This window comes from Capricornis sumatraensis, chromosome 8 (genome assembly GCF_032405125.1).
Source record: "Capricornis sumatraensis isolate serow.1 chromosome 8, serow.2, whole genome shotgun sequence".
Lineage (NCBI taxonomy): Eukaryota > Metazoa > Chordata > Mammalia > Artiodactyla > Bovidae > Capricornis > Capricornis sumatraensis.
In genome coordinates this window covers 23,060,613-23,080,354 of record NC_091076.1, presented here as the reverse complement: position 1 = coordinate 23,080,354, position 19,742 = coordinate 23,060,613, and the positions used below count along the sequence as shown (strand labels likewise).

Here is a 19,742-nt window from a genome sequence, read left to right as displayed (position 1 = left end):
AATTCTGGAAATAAAAGCAAAAATAAACAAATGGGATCTAATTAAAATTAAAAGCTTCTGCACAACAAAGGAAAATATAAGCAAGGTGAAAAGACAGCCTTCGAAATGGGAGAAAATAATAGCAAATGAAGCAACTGACAAACAACTAATCTCAAAAATATACAAGCAACTTATGCAGCTCAATTCCAGAAAAATAAACCACCCAATCAAAAAATGGGCCAAAGAACTAAATAGACATTTCTCCAAAGAAGACATACGGATGGCTAACAAACACATGAAAAGATGCTCAACATCACTCATTATTAGAGAAATGTAAATCAAGACCACAATGAGGTACCACTTCACACCAGTCAGAATGGCTGCAATCCAAAAGTCTGCAAGCAATAAATGCTGGAGAGGGTGTGGAGAAAAGGGAACCCTCTTACACTGTTGGTGGGAATGCAAACTAATACAGCCACTATGGAGAACAGTGTGGAGATTCCTTAAAAAATTCCAAATAGAACTGCCTTATGACCCACCAATCCCACTGTTGGGCATACACACTGAGGAAACCAGAATTGAAAGAGACACGTGTACCCCAATGTTCATCACAGCACTGTTTGTAATAGCCAGGACATGGAAACAACCTAGATGTCCATCAGCAGATGAATGGATAAGAAAGAAGTGGTACATATACACAATGGAGTATTACTCAGCCATTAAAAAGAATACATTTGAATCAGTTCTAATGAGATGGATGAAACTGGAGCCGATTATACAGAGTGAAATAAGCCAGAAAGAAAAACACCAATACAGTATAGTAACACATATATATGGAATTTAGAAAGATGGCAATGATGACCCTGTATGTGAGACAGCAAAAGAGACACATGTATAGAACAGTAATTTGGAGTCTGTGGGAGAGGGAGAGGATGGGATGATTTGGGAGAATGGCATTGAAACATGTATACTATCATGTAAGAAACGAATCGCCAGTCTATGTCCGATGCAGGATACAGCATGCTTGGGCTGGCGCATGGGGATGACCCACTGAGATGTTATGGGGAGGGAGGTGGGAGGGGGGTTCATGTTTGGGAACGCATGTACACCCGTGGTGGATTCATGTCAATGTATGGCAAAATCAATACAGTATTGTAAAGTAAAATAAAGTAAAAATAAAAATTTAAAAAATAAAAAAAAGATCCCTGTGCAGGTTTTTATGTGGATGTAAGTTTTAAATTCATTTGGGTAAATTCCAAGAAGTGTAATTGCTGGATCTCATGGTTAAAGTAGGATTAGTTTTGTAAGAAATTGCCGAACTGACTTCCAAAATGGCTGTACCATTCATAATTCCCATCACCCATGAATGAGAGTTCCTGTAGTTCCACATTCTCTCCAGGACTTCATGTTGTTTATATTCCAGATTTCAGCCATTCTAATATGGTGTACTAGTATCTCATTTATTAAAAAGTATCTTGTTTTATTAAATCATGGTTTTTGGTTAGATATCTGTTAAGGTCTTAGACTCATTTATAAATAATCTTGTTTTCTATTGTATAGCACATGGAACTCTGCTCAATGTTGTGTGCCACCGGGATGGGAGAGGGGTTAGGGGGAGAATGGAAACATGTATATATATGACTGAGTCCCTTGGCCATTCACCAGAAACTGCCACAACACTGTTAACCAGCTATAAACCAATGCATAATAAAAATTTGAAAAAAATAAAGAAAGCATCAAGTACTTGGAAGGATCTAGAGAATTTTATGGTTAGTGAAATATCTCATATAGAAACATAGACTAAGATACCAGTTATATGGGAATCTAAAATATAAAACAAACAAAGGAAAAATACTACAGGTGACCAGCAGGGAGAGGGGCAAGATGGGGGTACAGGATTAAGAAATACAAATTACTATGTATAAAGCAGATAAGCAATAAGGAGTTACTTTATAGCACAGGGAATTATACAGTTACCTTGTAATAATTTTAATGGAGTATAATCTGTAAAAACACTGAAACACTATGTTGTACACCTGAAAATAATGTTGTAAATCAACTATATTTCAATAAAAATGCATTTAAAAAATAAATTCTTGCATAAAAAGATGTTTGTAGTTAGAAAATTATAATAAAAAACTCTTGGACAAACCAAAAGGAGTTAATACTATATTTTGAGCGGCCTGGTATAAGATTTCAGGCACAGAAATCAAGGGAGGTAAAATGTTCTCTTTGGCAAGAGAACATTTAGAATGAAAGACCTGTATAGCTATCTAGTCTTATCTAAATAACTTATTTCCAAAAACTTTGTATGCAATATTTACATGATTCTGTGTACTCTTAAAGTATGTCTACCAAGTATTTAATTAAGAAAACTAGCAAGAACTCACAAAGCTATATGTCATCACAGTTTTTAATTATCAGTTCAATTCAGTTCAGTTCATTTCAGTTGTTCAGTCATGTCCGACTCTGCAACCCCATGAATCGCAGCACACCAGGCCTCCCTGTCCATCACCAACTCCCAGAGTTCACTCAGACTCACGTGCATCGTGTCAATGATGCCATCCAGCCATCTCATCCTCTGTCGTCCCCTTCTCCTCCTGCCCCCAATCCCTCCCAGCATCAGAGTCTTTTCCAATGAGTCAACTCTTCGCATGAGGTGGCCAAAGTACTGGAGTTTCAGCTTCAACATCAGTCCTTCCAAAGAAATCCCAGGGCTGATCTCCTTCAGAATGGACTGGCTGGATTTCCTTGCAGTCCAAGGGACTCTCAAGAGTCTTCTCCAACACCACAGTTCAAAAGTATCAATTTTTCGGCACTCAGCCTTCTTCACAGTCCAACTATCACATCCATACATGACCACAGGAAAAACCATAGCCTTGACTAGATGGACCTTTGTTGGAAAAGTAATGTCTCTGCTTTTGAATATGCTGTCTAGGTTGGTCATAACTTTTCTTCCAAAGAGTAAGCGTCTTTTGATTTCATGACTGCAGTCGCCATCTGCACTGATTTTGGAGCCCAAAAACATAAAGTCTGACACTGTTTCCACTGTTTTCCCATCTATTTCCCATGAAGTGATGGGACCGGATAAATAGGTCCATTTATACAAATAATTCTTCAAGTAAATAAACAATCAGCAAAATCAATGATAGCACCAAATTCACTCACATTAATTTGACTAAATAAGCTCTTTCAAAACTTTTCTATCTCATAACGTTCAGCTAGATTTTTTACAACAAATACACATGGGGGAAAATATAGCTATAAGTACTGAATCAACTATGTTGGAAATATTTTATGACCTTGGTAGATATTAAGTCGAATGTTTAATTATTTATTAAACCATAAATTAATATTCAGGGAACATCTAGTAAGTCTGTTATGTTTGATGATAAAAAAGAAAAATAGGTATCTTCAACCTTTATCATATTAACATAATTATCTAAAAACTGAAAATATTCTTATATTTAAAGATTAATTATGATGATTTTATCTACTAGATAACATTTCCAAATAAAATCATCAAAATTCTAATGTAAATGTGTGCTTGTTTGTGGAATGTAATTTTTCTATCAGGTTTTATGAATGAAATATCAATTACTGATCAAAAATTATCTTTTAACTTATTTTATTGAAGTATAGTTATGTACAATATTATATGAGTTAATTCTTAGAGGTTATATTCCATTTATAGTTATTATAAAAATACTGGTTATATCTCCTGTGTTGTACAATATATCCTTAAAGCTTATTTTATACATAATAGTTTATACCTCTTAATCACCTACCTTTTTATTGTCTCTTCCCACTTCCTTTTCCCCACAGGTAAACATAAATTTTTCTCTGCATCAATGAGTCTATATCTCTTTTGCTGTATTCACTAATTTTTTACAGTTTTCTGATTTCACATATAAGTAATATCATCTTTGTCTTTTTTGCCTGACTTAAACCACTTAGCATAATACCCTCCCAGTCCATTGATGTTGCTGTAAATGGGAATTTTTCATTCTTTTGATGGATGAGTAATATTCCATTGTATATATCTGCACATCTTATCCCTTCAATCTGTTGATGGAGTTTTAGGATACTCCCATATCATGGCAATTGTAAATTATGCTGCACTGAATATTGGGGTACAAATATCTTTTTGAATTAATGTTTTCATATTTTTCAGATATATACACAGGAGTGGAATTACTAGACATTTGGTATTTCTATTTCTAGTCTTCTGAGATAACTCCACACTGGAAAATTCCCACTTTCAAGCTCATTCAGAAATAACTGTCCAGAAGTTCTATCTGTCCCTTCACAGTTCTTCCTTTCCTTCCATTTTTTTCACAAGATGAACAGTGGCTGCAAAAACTGTCTCTGCAATTTTAGCTGTGTGATTCTGAGCAAGTCACAGAACTCTTTCCTCAGCGAAAAAAAAAAAATCAGATAAGGAGATTTATCTTTTAGACCATTTGTAAAATTCCGTAACACATTATTTTCTACCAATTTAAATTTTCCTCTAATAGAGGGAAGGAGTCAAATTTATGAACTAAAACAGTAAATATCAACAAGACAATGTTTCTGCCAAATACTTTTGTTTTCTTTTGAAAAGTGGGAAACTCATCTTTCTTTGGCAAAGGAGAAGCCCTCTTACATAGTTAGACAATGAATCCTGACCTTATGTTTGATAACATACTCTGTAGTCAAATATACCACTGTGCAACTTTTAATCACAATTACAATCCACTGATAGGCAAGTTGATAACAATTTCAAGTATATTTATGACAACATATCAATTGACCAATAAACTAAAAACAGGCATTTTTATTGGTGTGGACTGAGAAAGGTATATAGAATAGTTTAGCTTATTCATTCTCAAGTACCCTCAAGAATAAAAGAATTATGGTTCAACAAATTATTCAATTTCTTTACCTATGTGGCCCCTAAAATACAGAACAGGAGCTATTACTAAAAGAAAATCCAGAGAAGTTTTGGAAATTTTTACATCTTTACCATGTCCACATTTTTGTCATTACTTCTCTGTGTTAATGGAGTGGTAAGTAATGACAGCACTGATACAGGAAAGGGCTGTATGTAATGAAAGCAAGAAAGAAAAAAATTGGTCAAACAGCATACTACTCTATGGCATACCTTGGATGAGTTGACACACAAGGGAAATAGTAGTGTTATCATCAGATGGGAAAGGTTATTGTTCCCTACTCTCCAAATGTTATGGGATCACTTAGGGCTGAGGATGATTTTCCAGTCAAATAGGCCCACAGTGTTACATTATGTGGCAAGAGAAGAATAGTCATCAGACATTAGAGATGAATCTTGTCAAGAAGACATGAGGAAGAACAAAGGAAAATGTGAAAAAAGAACGAGAGGAAGAGGATAAAGTTGAGCAGGAAAAAAAGAAAGACGACAAAGAAAAGGTGGTATAAATGGTTTGGTTCCATTTGTAATTCTTTTCAGGATTTTCTTCACAGAAATTTTGACATCCTTATTCCTGAGGCTATATGAGAAGGTTCAGCATGGGTACCACATTGGTGGAAAAGAGTGAGAAAAGTTTCCCTCTTCCACAAACCTAGAAGATGATGGTCTGACATTAGTGAGCAGCCCAAATCCATAAAATAGACCAACTGTTGTAATATGGCAAAACAGGTGCTCAAGGCTTTGGAGCAACCTTTAGATGATGGTACATGAAGAATATTGAAAAGAATCAAAGTGTAAGAAATAAAGATAATCAAGTTAGATACTGTTACAACTGTCCCCACAACAGCAGAAACTACAATCTTATTGGCATAAACGCTGCTGCAGATGAGCTGGAGGAGTGGGAAGATGTCATACATGAAATGGTTGATGATATTGGAACCACAAAAGTTCAGCCTCATCATACACCCTGTGTGGACCATGGCTCCAGGAAACCCCATCACATACAAACCAGACATCAGCAGAGAACACATCTGAGGGGACACGGCCATTGTGTACAGCAAGGGCTTACAGATGGCCATATAGCAATCATAGGCCATGGCTGTCAACACATAGCACTCAGAGCTGACAAAAAAAAGCAGAAGAAAAATACCTGAGACATACATTCTGTAAAGGAGATAGCATACTCTCAAAAAATAAAGCTCATTAGCATTTTGGGGGTACAGACAGGTGAGTAACGAAGATCAATAAAAGAGAGATTGAAGACAAAAAAGTACATGGGTTTGTGCAGGTGTGAATTTAGACAAATTAGATTCATTAAGCACAAATTGTCCACCACAATGATCATGTAGTTCAGCAGAAACAGGAAAAACAGAGGTAGCTGGAGTTTAGGTTGCTCTGTCAATCCCATAAGGATAAACTCAGTCACAGAGGAGGCATTTTCCATATTCATTTACTACACAGTTGTGATCTGAGGGAACAGGGGCAGAAACTCAGATTCACAATGGACCTTCATGGACTTTCCCTATGTTTCCTGAGTGAGAGCTGGATCTCTTGGTTTATAATCACAGGGTTGTCTAAAGACACTCATCAAAGCATCCAAAATACAAGACTTGTAATGACTCTTCCTGCAGATTCCTCATTTTCTTCTTTCTGCCCTTACTCCTCTTGTTTGTCTCTGTGCTTAAAAAATACCGGTAAACTCCCAGTGTCTCTGCACATCATTCCTCAGTCTCTCCAGGCTCTGTTCAGGATCAGGGCTGAAAAGAACAATAAATAGGTGGTGTTCCTCAGAACCCTCAATTTACACAGTCTGAGGTTTGAAAGGAATGGAGACAAAGGTGATTCGACCCTCACCTTCTTTTTCCTCAACGCCTCACAGACACTGAACCATAGGACTATTTCTACCCTATGATCCTTAGAAAGTCAAAATTTCTCACAAGGAAGAAAACAGTATCCATCACTGTGGTCATTAGTCTTTGACATGCTAAGGGAACAGGCCATAATTTTTATATGAGAATTCTCCCAGAAGGTTTTCTTCACTTGAAAGGACAATATACACCTTCAGTTCAGTTCAGTTCAGTTGCTCCGTCATGTCCGACTCTTTGCAGCCACATGGACTGCAGCAACCCAGGCCTCCCTGTCCATCACCAACTCCCAGAGTTTACCCAAACTCATGTCCATTGAGTCGGTGATGCCATCCAACCATCTCATCCTCTGTCGTTACCTTCTCCTCCTGCCCTCAATCTTTACCAGCATCAGGGTCTTTTCAAATGAGTCAACTCTTTGCATCAGGTGGCCAAAGTATTGGAGTTTCAGTTTTAGCATCAGTCCTTCCAATGAACACCCAGGACTGATCTGCTTTAGGATGGACTGGTTGGATTTCCTTGCAGTCCAAGGGACTCTCAAGAGTCTTCTCCAACACCACAGCTCAAAGCATCAATTATTTGGCACCCAGCTTTCTTTGGTGTTCAGTTCTCACACGCATACATGACTACTGGAAAAACCATAGCCTTGAGTAGATGGACCTTTATTGGCAAAGTAATGTCTCTGCTTTTTAATACGCTATCTAGGTTAGTCATAACTTTCCTTCCAAGGAGCACGTGTCTTTTAATTTCATGGCTACAGTCACAATCTGCAGTGATTTTGGAGCCCAAAAAAATAAAGTCAGCCACTGTTTTCCCATCTATTTGCCATGAAGTCATGGGACCAGATGCCATGATCTTCATTTTCTGAATGTTGAGCTTTAAGCCAACTTTTTCACTCTCCTCTCTCACTTTCATCAGAAGCTCTTTAGTTCTTCTTCACTTTCTGGCATAAAGTTGGTGTCATCTGCATATTTGATGTGATTGCTATTTCTCCCAGCAATCTTCATTCCAGCTTGTGCTTCTCCAGCCCAGGGTTTCTCATGATGTACTCTGCATATAAGTTCAATAAGCATGGTGACAACATACAGCCTTGACGTACTCCTTTTCTTATGGAGTTTCTTTGGAACCAATCTGTTGTTCTATGTCCAGTTCTAACTGTTGCTTCCTGACCTGCATGCAGGTTTCTCAAGAGGCAGGTCAGGTGGTCTGGTATTCCCATCTCTTTCAGAATTTTCCACAGTTTATTGTGATCCACAGAGTCAAAGGCTTCAGGATAGTCAATAAAGCAAAAATAGATGTTTTTCTGGAACTCCTGGTTTTACGAAGATCCGTCGGATGTTTGCCATTTGATCTCTGGTTGCTCTGCCTTTTCTAAATTCAGCTTGAACATCTGGATGTTCACAGTTCACGTATTGCTGAAGCTTGGCTTGGAGAATTTTGAGCATTACTTTACTAGCATGTGAGATGAGTGCAATTGTGTGGTAGTTTGAACATTCTTTGGCATTGCCTTTCTTTGGAAGTGGAATGAAAACTGACATTTTCCTGTCCTGTGGCCACTGCTGAGTTTTCCAAATTTTCTGGCATATTGAGTGCAGCACTTTCACAGCATCATCTTTCAGGATTTGAAATAGCTCAACTGGAATTCCATCACCTCCACTAGCTTTATTCATAGTGATGCTTCCTAAGGCCCACTTGACTTCACATTCCAGGATGTCTGGCTCTAGGTAAGTGATCACACCATCTTAATTATCTGGGTCATGAAGATCTTTTTTGTACAGTTCTTGTGTATTCTTGCCACCTCTTCTTAATATCTTCTGCTTGTGATAGGTCCATACCATTTCTGTCCTTTATTGAGCCTATCTGCATGAAATATTCCCTTGGTATCTCTAATTTCCTTGAAGAGATCTCTAGTCTTTACCATTCTATTATTTTCCTCCATTTCTTTGCACTGATCACTGAGGAAGGCTTTCTTATCCCTCCTTGCTATTCTTTGGAACTCTACATTCAAATGGGTATGTCTGTCCTTTTCTCCTTTGCTTTTCACTTCTTTTCTTTTCACAGCTATTTGTAAGGCTTCCTCAGATAGCCATTTTGGTTTTTTGCATTTCTTTGTCTTGGGCATGGTCTTGCTCCCTGTGTCCTTACAATTTCACAAACCTCCATCCATAGTTCATCAGGCACTCTATCTATCAGATCTAGTCCCTTAAATCTATTTCTCACTTCCACTGTATAATCATAAGGGATTCGATTTAGGTCATACCTAAATGGTCTAGTGGTTTTCTCTACTTTCTTTAATAAGTCTAAATTTGGCAATAAGGAGATCATGATCTGAGCCACAGTCAGCTCCTGGTCTTGTTTTTGCTGACTGTATAGAGCTTCTCCCTTTGGCTACAAAGAAAATAATCAATCTGATTTCAGTGTTGACCATCTGGTGATGTCCATGTGTAGAGTCTTCTCTTGTGTTGTTGGAAGAGGGTGTTCACTATGACCAGTTCGTTCTCTTGACAAAACTCTGTTAGCCTTTGCCCTGCTTCATTCTGTACTCTAAGGCCAAATTTGCCTGTTACTCTAGGTGTTTCTTGACTTCCTACTTTTGCATTCCAGGCCCATAAACTGAAAAGGACATCTTTTTTGGGTGTTAGTTCTCAAAGGTAGTGTAGGTCTTCATAGAACTGTTCAACATCAGCTTCTTCAGCATTACTGGTTGGAGCATAGACTTGGATTACTGTGACATTGAATGGTTTGCCTTGGAAACGAACAGAGGTCATTCTGCAATTTTTGAGATTTCATCCAAGTACTGCATTTTGGATTCTTTTGTTGACTATGATGGCTACTCCATTTTTTCTAAGGGATTCCTGCCAGCAGTAGTAGATATAATGGTCATCTGAGTTAAATTCACCCATTCTAGTCCATTTTAGTTCGCTGATTCCTAGAATGTTGAGGTTCACACTTGCCATCTCCTGTTTGACCACTTCCAATTTGCCTTGATTCATGGACCTGACATTCCAGGTTCCTATGCAATATTGCTCTTTACAGCATCAGATCTTGCTTCTATCACCAGTCACATCCACAGCGGGGTGCTGTTTCTTGCTTTGGCTCTGTCCCTTCATTCTTCTGGAGTTATTTCTCCACTGATCTTCAGTAGCATATTGGGCACCTACCAACCTGGGGGGTTCATCTTTCAGTGTCTTATCTTTTTACCTTTTCATTCTGTTCATATCCACCTTAATGAGCTCCAAAACAATCAGTTGACTCAAGTAGAATTCATTTCATACCCTGTAGTTCTGGGAAAATTGATTAGAAACAGAAAATAATTCTCTCCCTCGTGATTTCAAGTTAAATGAGCCCACTGACAGTAGAAATTAATGGGTTTTTTTCCATTCTGTGTTACAGATCTTTTGAGACACAATATACTACTCAGTTTACAATTTTAAAATAAGTATTCTTCTTAATCCCCAAGGCAGAGGAATGTGTGTTCTGATATTTACTTTCTTTATCATCTCTTGGAGTCTATGCCCAGTTCCTAAAACAAAAGAATGGCTGGAGCATTGTCGCTTTACCATGTAATGTTGGCTTCCAGGTACAGTATTGCAAATCAATAATAATTATATATTTAATCTCCCTCTTGAGCCTCCCTCTCTCCATCATCCCACCCATCCAGGTTGTCACAGAGTGCCAGTCTGGGCAGTGTTCATATAGTGCTATGTAACAGCTTCTCACCATCTACCCATTTTACACATGACAGGGTATATATGTCAGTCCTATTCTCTAAATTAGTCCCAATCTCTCTTTTACCCTTTTTGTTCATAAGTTTTTTTCTCTACATCAGTGTCTCCATTCCTTCCCTGTAAATAGGTTCATCAGTACTGTTTTTCTAGATTCCATATATGTGTGTGTGTGTGTGTGTGTGTGTGTGTGTTAATCCCAGTAGCTCAGCTGGTAAAGAATCTGCCTGCAATGCAGGAGACCCCTGTTTGATTCCTGGGTCAGGAAGTTCCCCTGGAGAAGGGATATGCTACCCACTCCAGTATTGTTGCCTGGAGAATACCCATGGACAGAGGATCCTGGTGGACTACAGTCTACGGGGACATAAACAGTTGGACAAGACCAAGCAACTAAGCACAGCACACATACAATATTTGTTTCTCCCTTTCTGACTTACTTCACTCTATATAATTGGCCCAGGTCCATCTAGCTCACTAGGACTGACTCAAATGTGTTCCTTTTTATGGCTGAGTAATATTTCAGTGTATATATGTACCACAACTTCTTCATCCATATACCTGTCACAAACAGTTCCGTTGCTTCTGTGCCCTGACTATTGTAAATAGTGCTACAATGAAATTGGGGTATATGTGTCTTTTTCAATTATGGTTTTCCAGTAGTTGGACTGATCAGTCAGTGGTAAAGAACCTGCCTGCCTGCCAACACAGGAGACATAGATACAGTTTCAATCCCTGGGTCTGGAAGATACCCTGGAGGAGGATATAGCAACCCATTCCAGTGTTCTTGCCTGGTGAATCCCAAGGACAGAGGGACCTGGTGGGCTACAGTTCATAGGATCACAGAGAGTCAGACACAACTGAAGTGACTTAGCATGCATGCACCCACAAGGTTGTTTTATTCCATTTTTTAAGAAATCTCTATATTGTTTTCCATAGTGGCTATATCAATTTATGTTCCCACCAACTGTGCAAGAGTTTTTCCTTTTCTCTACATGCTCTCTAGCAATTATTGTTTGTAGATATTGATAATGGCCATTCTGACTGGTGTGAGGTGATACCTTACTGTAGTTTTGATGTGCATATCTCTAATAATGAGCTATGTTGGTACTTTTTCATGGGTTTATCAGCCACCTGTATGTCTTCTTTGGAGGAATGTCTGTTTAGGTCTTCTGCCCATTTTTCAGTTGGGTTGTCTATTTCTCCCAGAGTGAGTTGTATGAGTTGCTTGTGTATTTTGAAGATTAATCTTTTGTCAGTTGTCTTATTTGCAATATTTTCTCCCATTCTGAGGGTTGTCTTTTCATTTTGTTTATAGTTTTCTTTGCTGTGCAAAAGCTTTTGCATGCTTAGCTGCTCAGTCATGCCTGACTCTTTGTAACCCCATGGACTGTAGCCTGGTCTGGAGCCCTCCAGGCTCCTCTCCATGGGACTTTCCAGGCAAGAATACCAGAGTGGGGTGCCATTTCCTGCTCCAGAGATATTCCCAACCCAGGGATCAAACTTACATCTTCTTCCACGTCTCCTGCATTGTAGGCAGGTTCTTTACCCGCTGAGCCATTGGGGGAAGCCCTAGTTTAATCCCATTTTTTAATTTTTATTTTTATTTCCATTACTCCAGGTGGTGGGCCAAAGAGGATCTTGCTGTGATTTATGTCAGAGTGTTCTGCCTACATTTTCCGAGTTTATAGTTTCTGACCTTACATTTAGGTCTTTAAGTTTATTTTTGTGTATAGTGTTAGGAAGTGTTCTAATTTCATTTTTACATGTAGCTGTCCAGTTTTCCCAGCACCACTTATTGAAGAAACTGTCTTTTCTACACTGTATAGTATATTCTTGCCTCTTTTGTCAAAGATAAGGTGCCCATAGGCGTGTCAGTTTATCTCTGGGCTTCCTATCTTGATCCATTGGTCTATATTTCTCTTTTTGTGCCAGTACCATACTGTTTTGATTACTCCGGCTTTGTAGTATGTTATGAAAGTAGGAAGGTTGATTCTCCAGTTCTATTTTTCTTTCTTGAGATTACTTTGGCTATTTGAGGTCTTTGGTGTTTCCATAAACTTGTGAATTTTTTTGTTCTAGTTCTGTGAAAAATGTCAATGGTAATTTGATCAGATTGCATTGACTCTATAGACTGCTTTAGATAGTATATTAACTCTCACAATATTGACTCTTCCAATCCAAGAACATGATACATCTCTTCATCTGCTTTGTGTCATCTTTCATCGGTATCTTATAGTTTTCTGCGTACAGGTCTTTTGTCTCCTTAGGCAGGTTTATTCTGACATATTTTATTCTTTTAGTTGCGATGGTGAGTGGGATTTTTTCCTTAATTTTTCTTTCTGATTTTTTGTTATTAGTGTATAGGAATACAAGGGATTTTTGCATATTGATTTTGCCTCCTGTGACTTCACTAAATTTATTGATTAGCACTAGTAATTTTCTGATGGTATCTTTAGGGCTTTCTATGTACAGTATATCATCTGCAAAGAGTGAGAGTTTTACTTCTTCTTTTCCAATGTAGATTTCTTTTATTTCTTTTTCTTCTTTGATTTCCATGGGTGGACTTCAAAAACTTTGTTGAATAACAGTGGTGAAAGTGGCTATTAATTGTCATTGTCTTCTCTTGTTCCTGATCTTAGAAGAAATGTTTTCAGTTTTCTACCACTGATAATAATGTTTGCTGTTTTTTACATATTACTTTTTAAAGAACTTTATGAAGTCATTTTAAGATAGAAAAACAAAGGGAAAATCCATTATCCCACCACCACCACCAAAAAAGAAAAAAAAAACCCTTAACATTAAAATAATCATTGTATATGCATTATTAGATATTTCAGATATAACAGAAGTATTTGGGGAAGTCCCCAGTTTCAAAAGTTGTTTACTAGTAAGCAAACCCTGCTGGATCTTCCCCATTGGCTCCTTCAGATCCCCACTCCATCCTTCTGCAACTTTCTCTGGACCCCTCCCTGAAGTTTGGCTTTTGTGGGCTACATCAGTGGCTCCCTGGTCACCTGGTGTCTACTTGGGAACTGTCAGGGGAGGCACTAGCTGAGAGGGAAGGGGGTGGGGAAATTACATGCATGGGACTAAGAAATACAAACCACTAGATAAAACAGAGAAGCAACAAGAATATATTGTATAGTAATTATGACTATTAATTGTGATAATTTTTAACAGAGTACAACATATCAAAGTACCAATATATCATGCTGTACACATGAAATTAATATGAATATGTAAATCAACTATGAAAGTGAAAGTGAAGTCGTCCAGTCTTGTCCCACTCTTTGCAACCCCATGGACTGTAGCCCACCAGGCTCCTCCATCCATGGGATTCTCCAGGCAAGAGTACTGGAGTGGGGTGCCATTTCCTTCTCCAGGGGATCTTCCCAACCCAGGGATGGAAGCCAGGTCTCCCGCATTGTAGGCAGATGCTTTCTGTCTGAGCCACCAGTTTGGACAATGAAGTGAGGGAAGACAAAATAGCTGCTAAAGGACTATTGTCCAGCTCCTAAGTATACATCTAAGGGACTGCACCAAGTTAGGCATATTTCCATGTGCTTACTGGTCATTTACACATGCCATTTACACACATGGATGTGTCTTTCAAATGACTGGCAAATATATGAAACTATTTTATCACTGAAATATATTTTAGTTATTAAATCACCATGTATTTTGGATACAATAAATTTATCAAATCTATGCACTGCAAATAGTTTTCTAGTACATGGTTTGCTTATGAATATTTTTGATAGGTATTCTAATTTTAATGAAGTTTATCTTTTTTCTCCTCTTTGGGATCTCCTGATTACTAGAATATGTCTAAGAAGTCTAGGCCTACACAAAGACATTTTCCTATGTTTTCTTTTAGACACATTTTCACCCCACTCCAGCACTCTTGCCTGGAAAATCCCATGGATGGAGGGGCCTGGTAGGCTGCAGTCTATGGGGTCGCAAAGAGTCCAACACGACTGAACGACTTCCCTTTCACTTTTCACTTTCACGCATTGGAGAAGGAAATGGCAACCCGCTCCAGTGTTCTTGCCTGGAGAATCCCAGGGACGGGGGAGCCTGGTGGGCTGCCGTCTATGGGGTCGCACAGAGTCGGACACGACTGAAGTGACTTAGCAGCAGCAAGTTTTGTGTCTATTGTTTTGATCCACTTTAAATTAATTTTTGTGTATGCTGTTAAATAGAGGTCGTTTAATAGTTTTCTCATGAAAAGTTAATATTTCCAAGCATCAGGTTCTTAGTTTTTCTTTCTCTCTGGAATTGGCTTATTACTTGGTTAAAAAACAATTAACTGTATACATGAGGATCTTTTTCTGAATCTTCTATTTTAACTGTTATTCATTCGTCTGTTTTATAACAGGAAACTCAGTCTTTATTTGACCATTACACTAAGCTTTAAAGTCAGTAAGTTCTTTGTGTCACTTAAAGTTCTCCAAGAAGCAAAAGCCAAGAAATATTAGATTTGCAAGACATTTATTATTTCCCTGATAGCTCAGTTGGTAAAGAATCTACTTGCAATGACAGGAGATCCTAGTTCAATTCCTGAGTCAGAAAGATCCACTGGAGAAGGGATAGACTACCTACTCCCGTATTCTTGGGCTTCCCTTGTGGCTCAGCTGGTAAAGAATCTGACTGGAATGTGGAGACCTGGGTTCGATCCCTGGGCTGGGAAGGTCCCCTGGAGAAGGGAGCTGTTATCCATTCCAGCATTCTGACCTCGAGAATTCCAGGGAATGTATAGTTCATGGGGTCGCAAAAAGTCAGACACAACTGACGGACTTTCACTTTCTTTCACTTTCAAGACACTTATTATAAAAAAAAAAAAAAAGTCTATGAAGGCTAAAACAGGGAGCTGAAAATCCATGAGAAAGGCCTTCAGACCTCAATGAAAATCTGACATCTAAGAAAGGAGACAGAGAAGGAAAATCCCAGGCCACAGTGCAGTTCCATAATTCTCATTAATAATGATTGATAGAAAGTCCCTAACCAAGAACTATAACTGTCTATCAGGAGATACATGTATAATATATAACATATAAAATGGCCGGCTCCTGTGTGACCCACCAAGCTAAACGGTTGGCTGAGGACATCTCAGAGTAAACATGGACTCTGCCTGAACACTATGGTGGATCCAAAGCAGTATAAGCTATAGACAGTGACTGATGCTCCCCACAGCTACTTATCTTGACTGGGAGGTAAGCAGCATGTCTAGAGCTGTGAAAGTTCACCCTCAAAGAAATAAATGATACCCCAAAGTTCTTTCTGATTTATTTATTTACTAGTATTTGTATTTATTATAGTATTCCCTTAATTATTATTTATAACAATAAAATTTATTATTGTTGTTACTCAAACAAGATAACACAATTTAACAAGTATTTCTTATCCTGCAAATACATCTGATATTCTAAATATACAAGCTGAAAAGGCACTGGAGAAATAGGAAACTTACAGAAAACAGCATCTACTTTAAATCTGTTAATTACCTTATCAGTGAGACAAGGTGCTACAATCAAATGTTGAAATCCTAACCCCCCAATGATGATGATATTAGAAGAAGGACTCTTAGGAGGTACTTAAGTCATGAAGATGGAACCCTCACAATTGAGATTAGTGCATTTTAAACGACATTTCACAGAAATCACTAGCCCCTTCCACCAAGTAAGCATATAATGAGAAGGGTGTAGCCCAGAAATGTACCCTCACTCATTTATGCTGGTACCTTGATCCTAGACTTCCAACATTCAGAACTGTGAGAAATAAATTTCTGTTGTTTATAAGACATTGAGTCTATGTATTTTGTTACACTAGCCTGAATGCACTGAAACAGGTTTAAATAAGCTCAAGAACCATTAAGAGGAATATAGTTTATTATCATTAGCATATGACTTTTTTCATGATAAATCTCATTAGATGAATAAAACAATGTCTAACATATTTCTCCTAACTTAATGTGCAATATTTTCCTTTAAAGTGATAAATTACAAACTCTGCAGTAAGAACTATATGCTCTTTTTCAAAATATTTTATGTCATTTTATATAATAATGAATGCCAGTTTTATAATAAAGCAGCCAGTCCCCTTACTGGGATCCTAAGGTACATGTGTATTATTCCTTTAATTGTATTCTGTTAATGCCATCTTTGGCAATAAAAGATGGAACTACATATATTCTCTCTAATATTACATGACCTGGGCTGATGGAGGCTCTCAAAAACAGGTGATACTATGGTACAGATTTTGCAATTTGCCAAGGGAATAAGAAAGGACAAAACTAAAAAGTAATTTGGTAAGAAACAAAGAACAAAAGGAAAAGATCAGAGAATATGATTACACTTTAAGCTATATACTAGTTTGTATTTAAGATAATTGATTGAATCCTGTTGCCTATACCAACAATATTATCAACAAACATGAGAATGCTTCTGTAGTATCTGGCACTTCTGTGTTTAGATAGGCAAAGTGCAATTTTAAATTTCTATGATTTATACTTCATCACATTTGTACAGAGTAGGAGTAACACAGAAGACAGAAATATAAAAAATTATATTTAAAAAAGTCAGCAATTTGTTCCTTTTATAAACAAGTTACTGTTCAGTAAACTGATATGAGGTACAAGAAATACAGGGGACAAATATGAGAGAAGACCAGCAATGAGGAAGTAATAAGACAAGTCTATTATTCCAAATATAATACAATCTGTGGCAACAACAGTGATAAACAAAGAATCTTCTTGAAAAACAACAATAAAAACTTGAGTTGCTTTACAATATTGCCACTTCAAATTAGAACATGGTTCTCCTCTGGGTTCTAAACAGGGATTTCCTCAGTGTCAGTTTGATATCCTTGTTCCTCAAACTGTAAATCAAAGGATTGAGCAAGGGCACCACATTAGTATAAAAAACAGAAGAAATTTTTCCCAGGTCCATAGATTCAGGAGAAGAATATTTAAGGTACATGAATGCCGCAGAACCAAAAAATAGAGAAAGAGCAATCATGTGGGAGCTACAGGTACTGAAGGCTTTCGATCTTCCTTGAGAAGATTTGATATGAAGAATGTTAGTGAGGATGAAGATGTAAGAAATCAGGATGGTGAAACTGGGTACTGTAATGTTAATACCCACGACAATGAGAACTACCACCTCATTGACATAGGTGCTGGTACAAGAGAGTTGGAGGAGTGGGAGGATGTCACACAAGTAATGGTTGATGACATTCACATTGCAGAAGGTTAGTCTAAGCATGCACCCTGTGTGGGCAGATGCTCCAGCAAACCCCATCACATATGCAGCCAAAGAGAGCACCAAACAGACCTGATGGGACATGGAGACCTTATACAGCAAGGGATTACAGATGGCCACATAGCGATCATAGGCCATTGAGGTCAACATATAGCACTCAGAGATGACAAAAAAAGAGAAAGAAAAACAGCTGAGTCATGCACCCCACATACGAGATGGTATTCTCCCTGAATACAAAGTTCATCAGCATCTTGGGGGTGAAAACAGAAGAGTAACAGAGATCAATGAAGGACAGGTTGAAGAGGAAATAGTACATGGGGGTGTGGAGGTGAGAATTTAGACCAATAAGAAGGATCAAGCCCAGGTTGCCCACCATGGTGACAACATAGATCATTAGAAACAGGTGAAAGAGGGGTTGCTGGAGCTCTGGACAGTCTGTTAATCCAGCAAGAATAAATTCAGTCACTAAGGAGTCATTTCTAGCCAGCATCCTATTCTCAACTTCAGAAATCTGTGAGAACAGAAGAAAATTTTATTAGCAGGGAACACAGCTCTGGCCTTACAAAATCACTTTTATATGAGTTTTACTTATGAGACAGCATCTCAGACTGGCAGAAATCATATAAGTCCTCCTCTGCTTCATAGTGTCTGGAGGCACACGCATCTCACCATTTAAATCACTCTTTTTTATTAAATTTATTTATTTTTAATTAAAGGATAATTGTTTTACAAAATTGCATTGTTATCTACCAAACATCAACATGAATCAGCCATAGGTTTACCCATGTCCCCTCCTATGTCTTTTCCTTTCATGAGTTGTATGGGACAAATCATGGCTCTAACTTTACTTTTACTAAAAGATAGAGTGATGGGGTGGCTGAGGAACAAATCTACCTGTTGATGAGTTTCAGTGATGGGACTGTATCCCTATCTCTCTAACCTACTCATCTCACAATTCACTTTTTCATTCCTACTCAAGTTTCCATCACTCTATTAGATATCTCAGTTTCCCTATGATGACCTTCAAGAAAGAGAGAATTCCTATAGAGCAGAAGGCCACACCAATATTCTGCCTCCTGGAAGAAAGTCATTAACAGTCTATAGGATTTACAGACACTTTACTACAAGATATTACAAAGTCAATAATTGGTAACAGGTATTGAGGAGAACCTTGGTGGCCTAAACTTTATACTTAACCATATACTCCATTGTTTCTACACATTCTCCTGCTCTATTCCATCCTAGAACAGAGGATGAATAAAACAAGGTGGATACACTTTACCATGTTTTGTAGGATGGCATGAAAGAGAAATAAATTAATTAGGGTGCTGATTAAATTAGCTGTTAAGTTAGTGAAAACAAACCAAGTTATATTCTTATTATGACATATAAAGTTGTATAATACATATATTTCAACAAAAAAAATTTTAGGAGAAAAATATTTTCTTCCTCTGATATTGCTATGCTCTGGATTTGTCACTTGGAACTGCTATAGTTCCCCTGTTCCAGAATGAGGACAAGGCCAACACAGACAATATGCTCAGAATACAAGCAGTCAAGTCAGAGATCCAGACCTTGGAGTTTCTTGTTATTCAATATAAATACTTTTCCTCATTTTTTAGCCACGAGAGAAAAATAAACCTTGTTAACTCACATTCCTTCTATTAAGGGAACTCAGTGCTGAGGAAGCTTTATATGTGTTTCACCTCCACCCTTCAGGAAGAGCTGGCTTTGGAGATAGCAATGCTGAGCAAATGCAGTCCCAGAATCTTCTCCCTGTGTTGGCAAAAGAGTCAGAGCACTGATATGACAGTCTGAATTACAGGGGTTAGTCTAAGATTCAGGTTAAAGTTGTAGCTATAAATCTATTAGGAGACTATAAAGGGAAACCACAAACTAGGCAGCTACACCACCATGTTATAGAGCACATGGCATTTGCTTAAGGCTTGTAATTTTTTTATACCTGATTAGAAATCCAGGGGTAAGT

General features: G+C 37.8%; 1 protein-coding gene and 1 pseudogene across 1 annotated transcript; both read right to left on the bottom strand.

The window, feature by feature from the left end:
• Positions 1–5,308: 5,308 nt before the first annotated feature.
• LOC138083474 (olfactory receptor 8C8-like) lies at positions 5,309–6,350 on the bottom strand (annotated as a pseudogene).
• A 10,949-nt stretch (positions 6,351–17,299) lies between these two features.
• LOC138084084 (olfactory receptor 8B3-like) lies at positions 17,300–18,260 on the bottom strand. The gene is given in 2 exon segments (XM_068978189.1): positions 17,300–17,929; positions 17,931–18,260. Coding segments are annotated over 2 exon segments (945 nt in total). The 5' UTR covers positions 18,246–18,260.
• Positions 18,261–19,742: the final 1,482 nt, after the last annotated feature.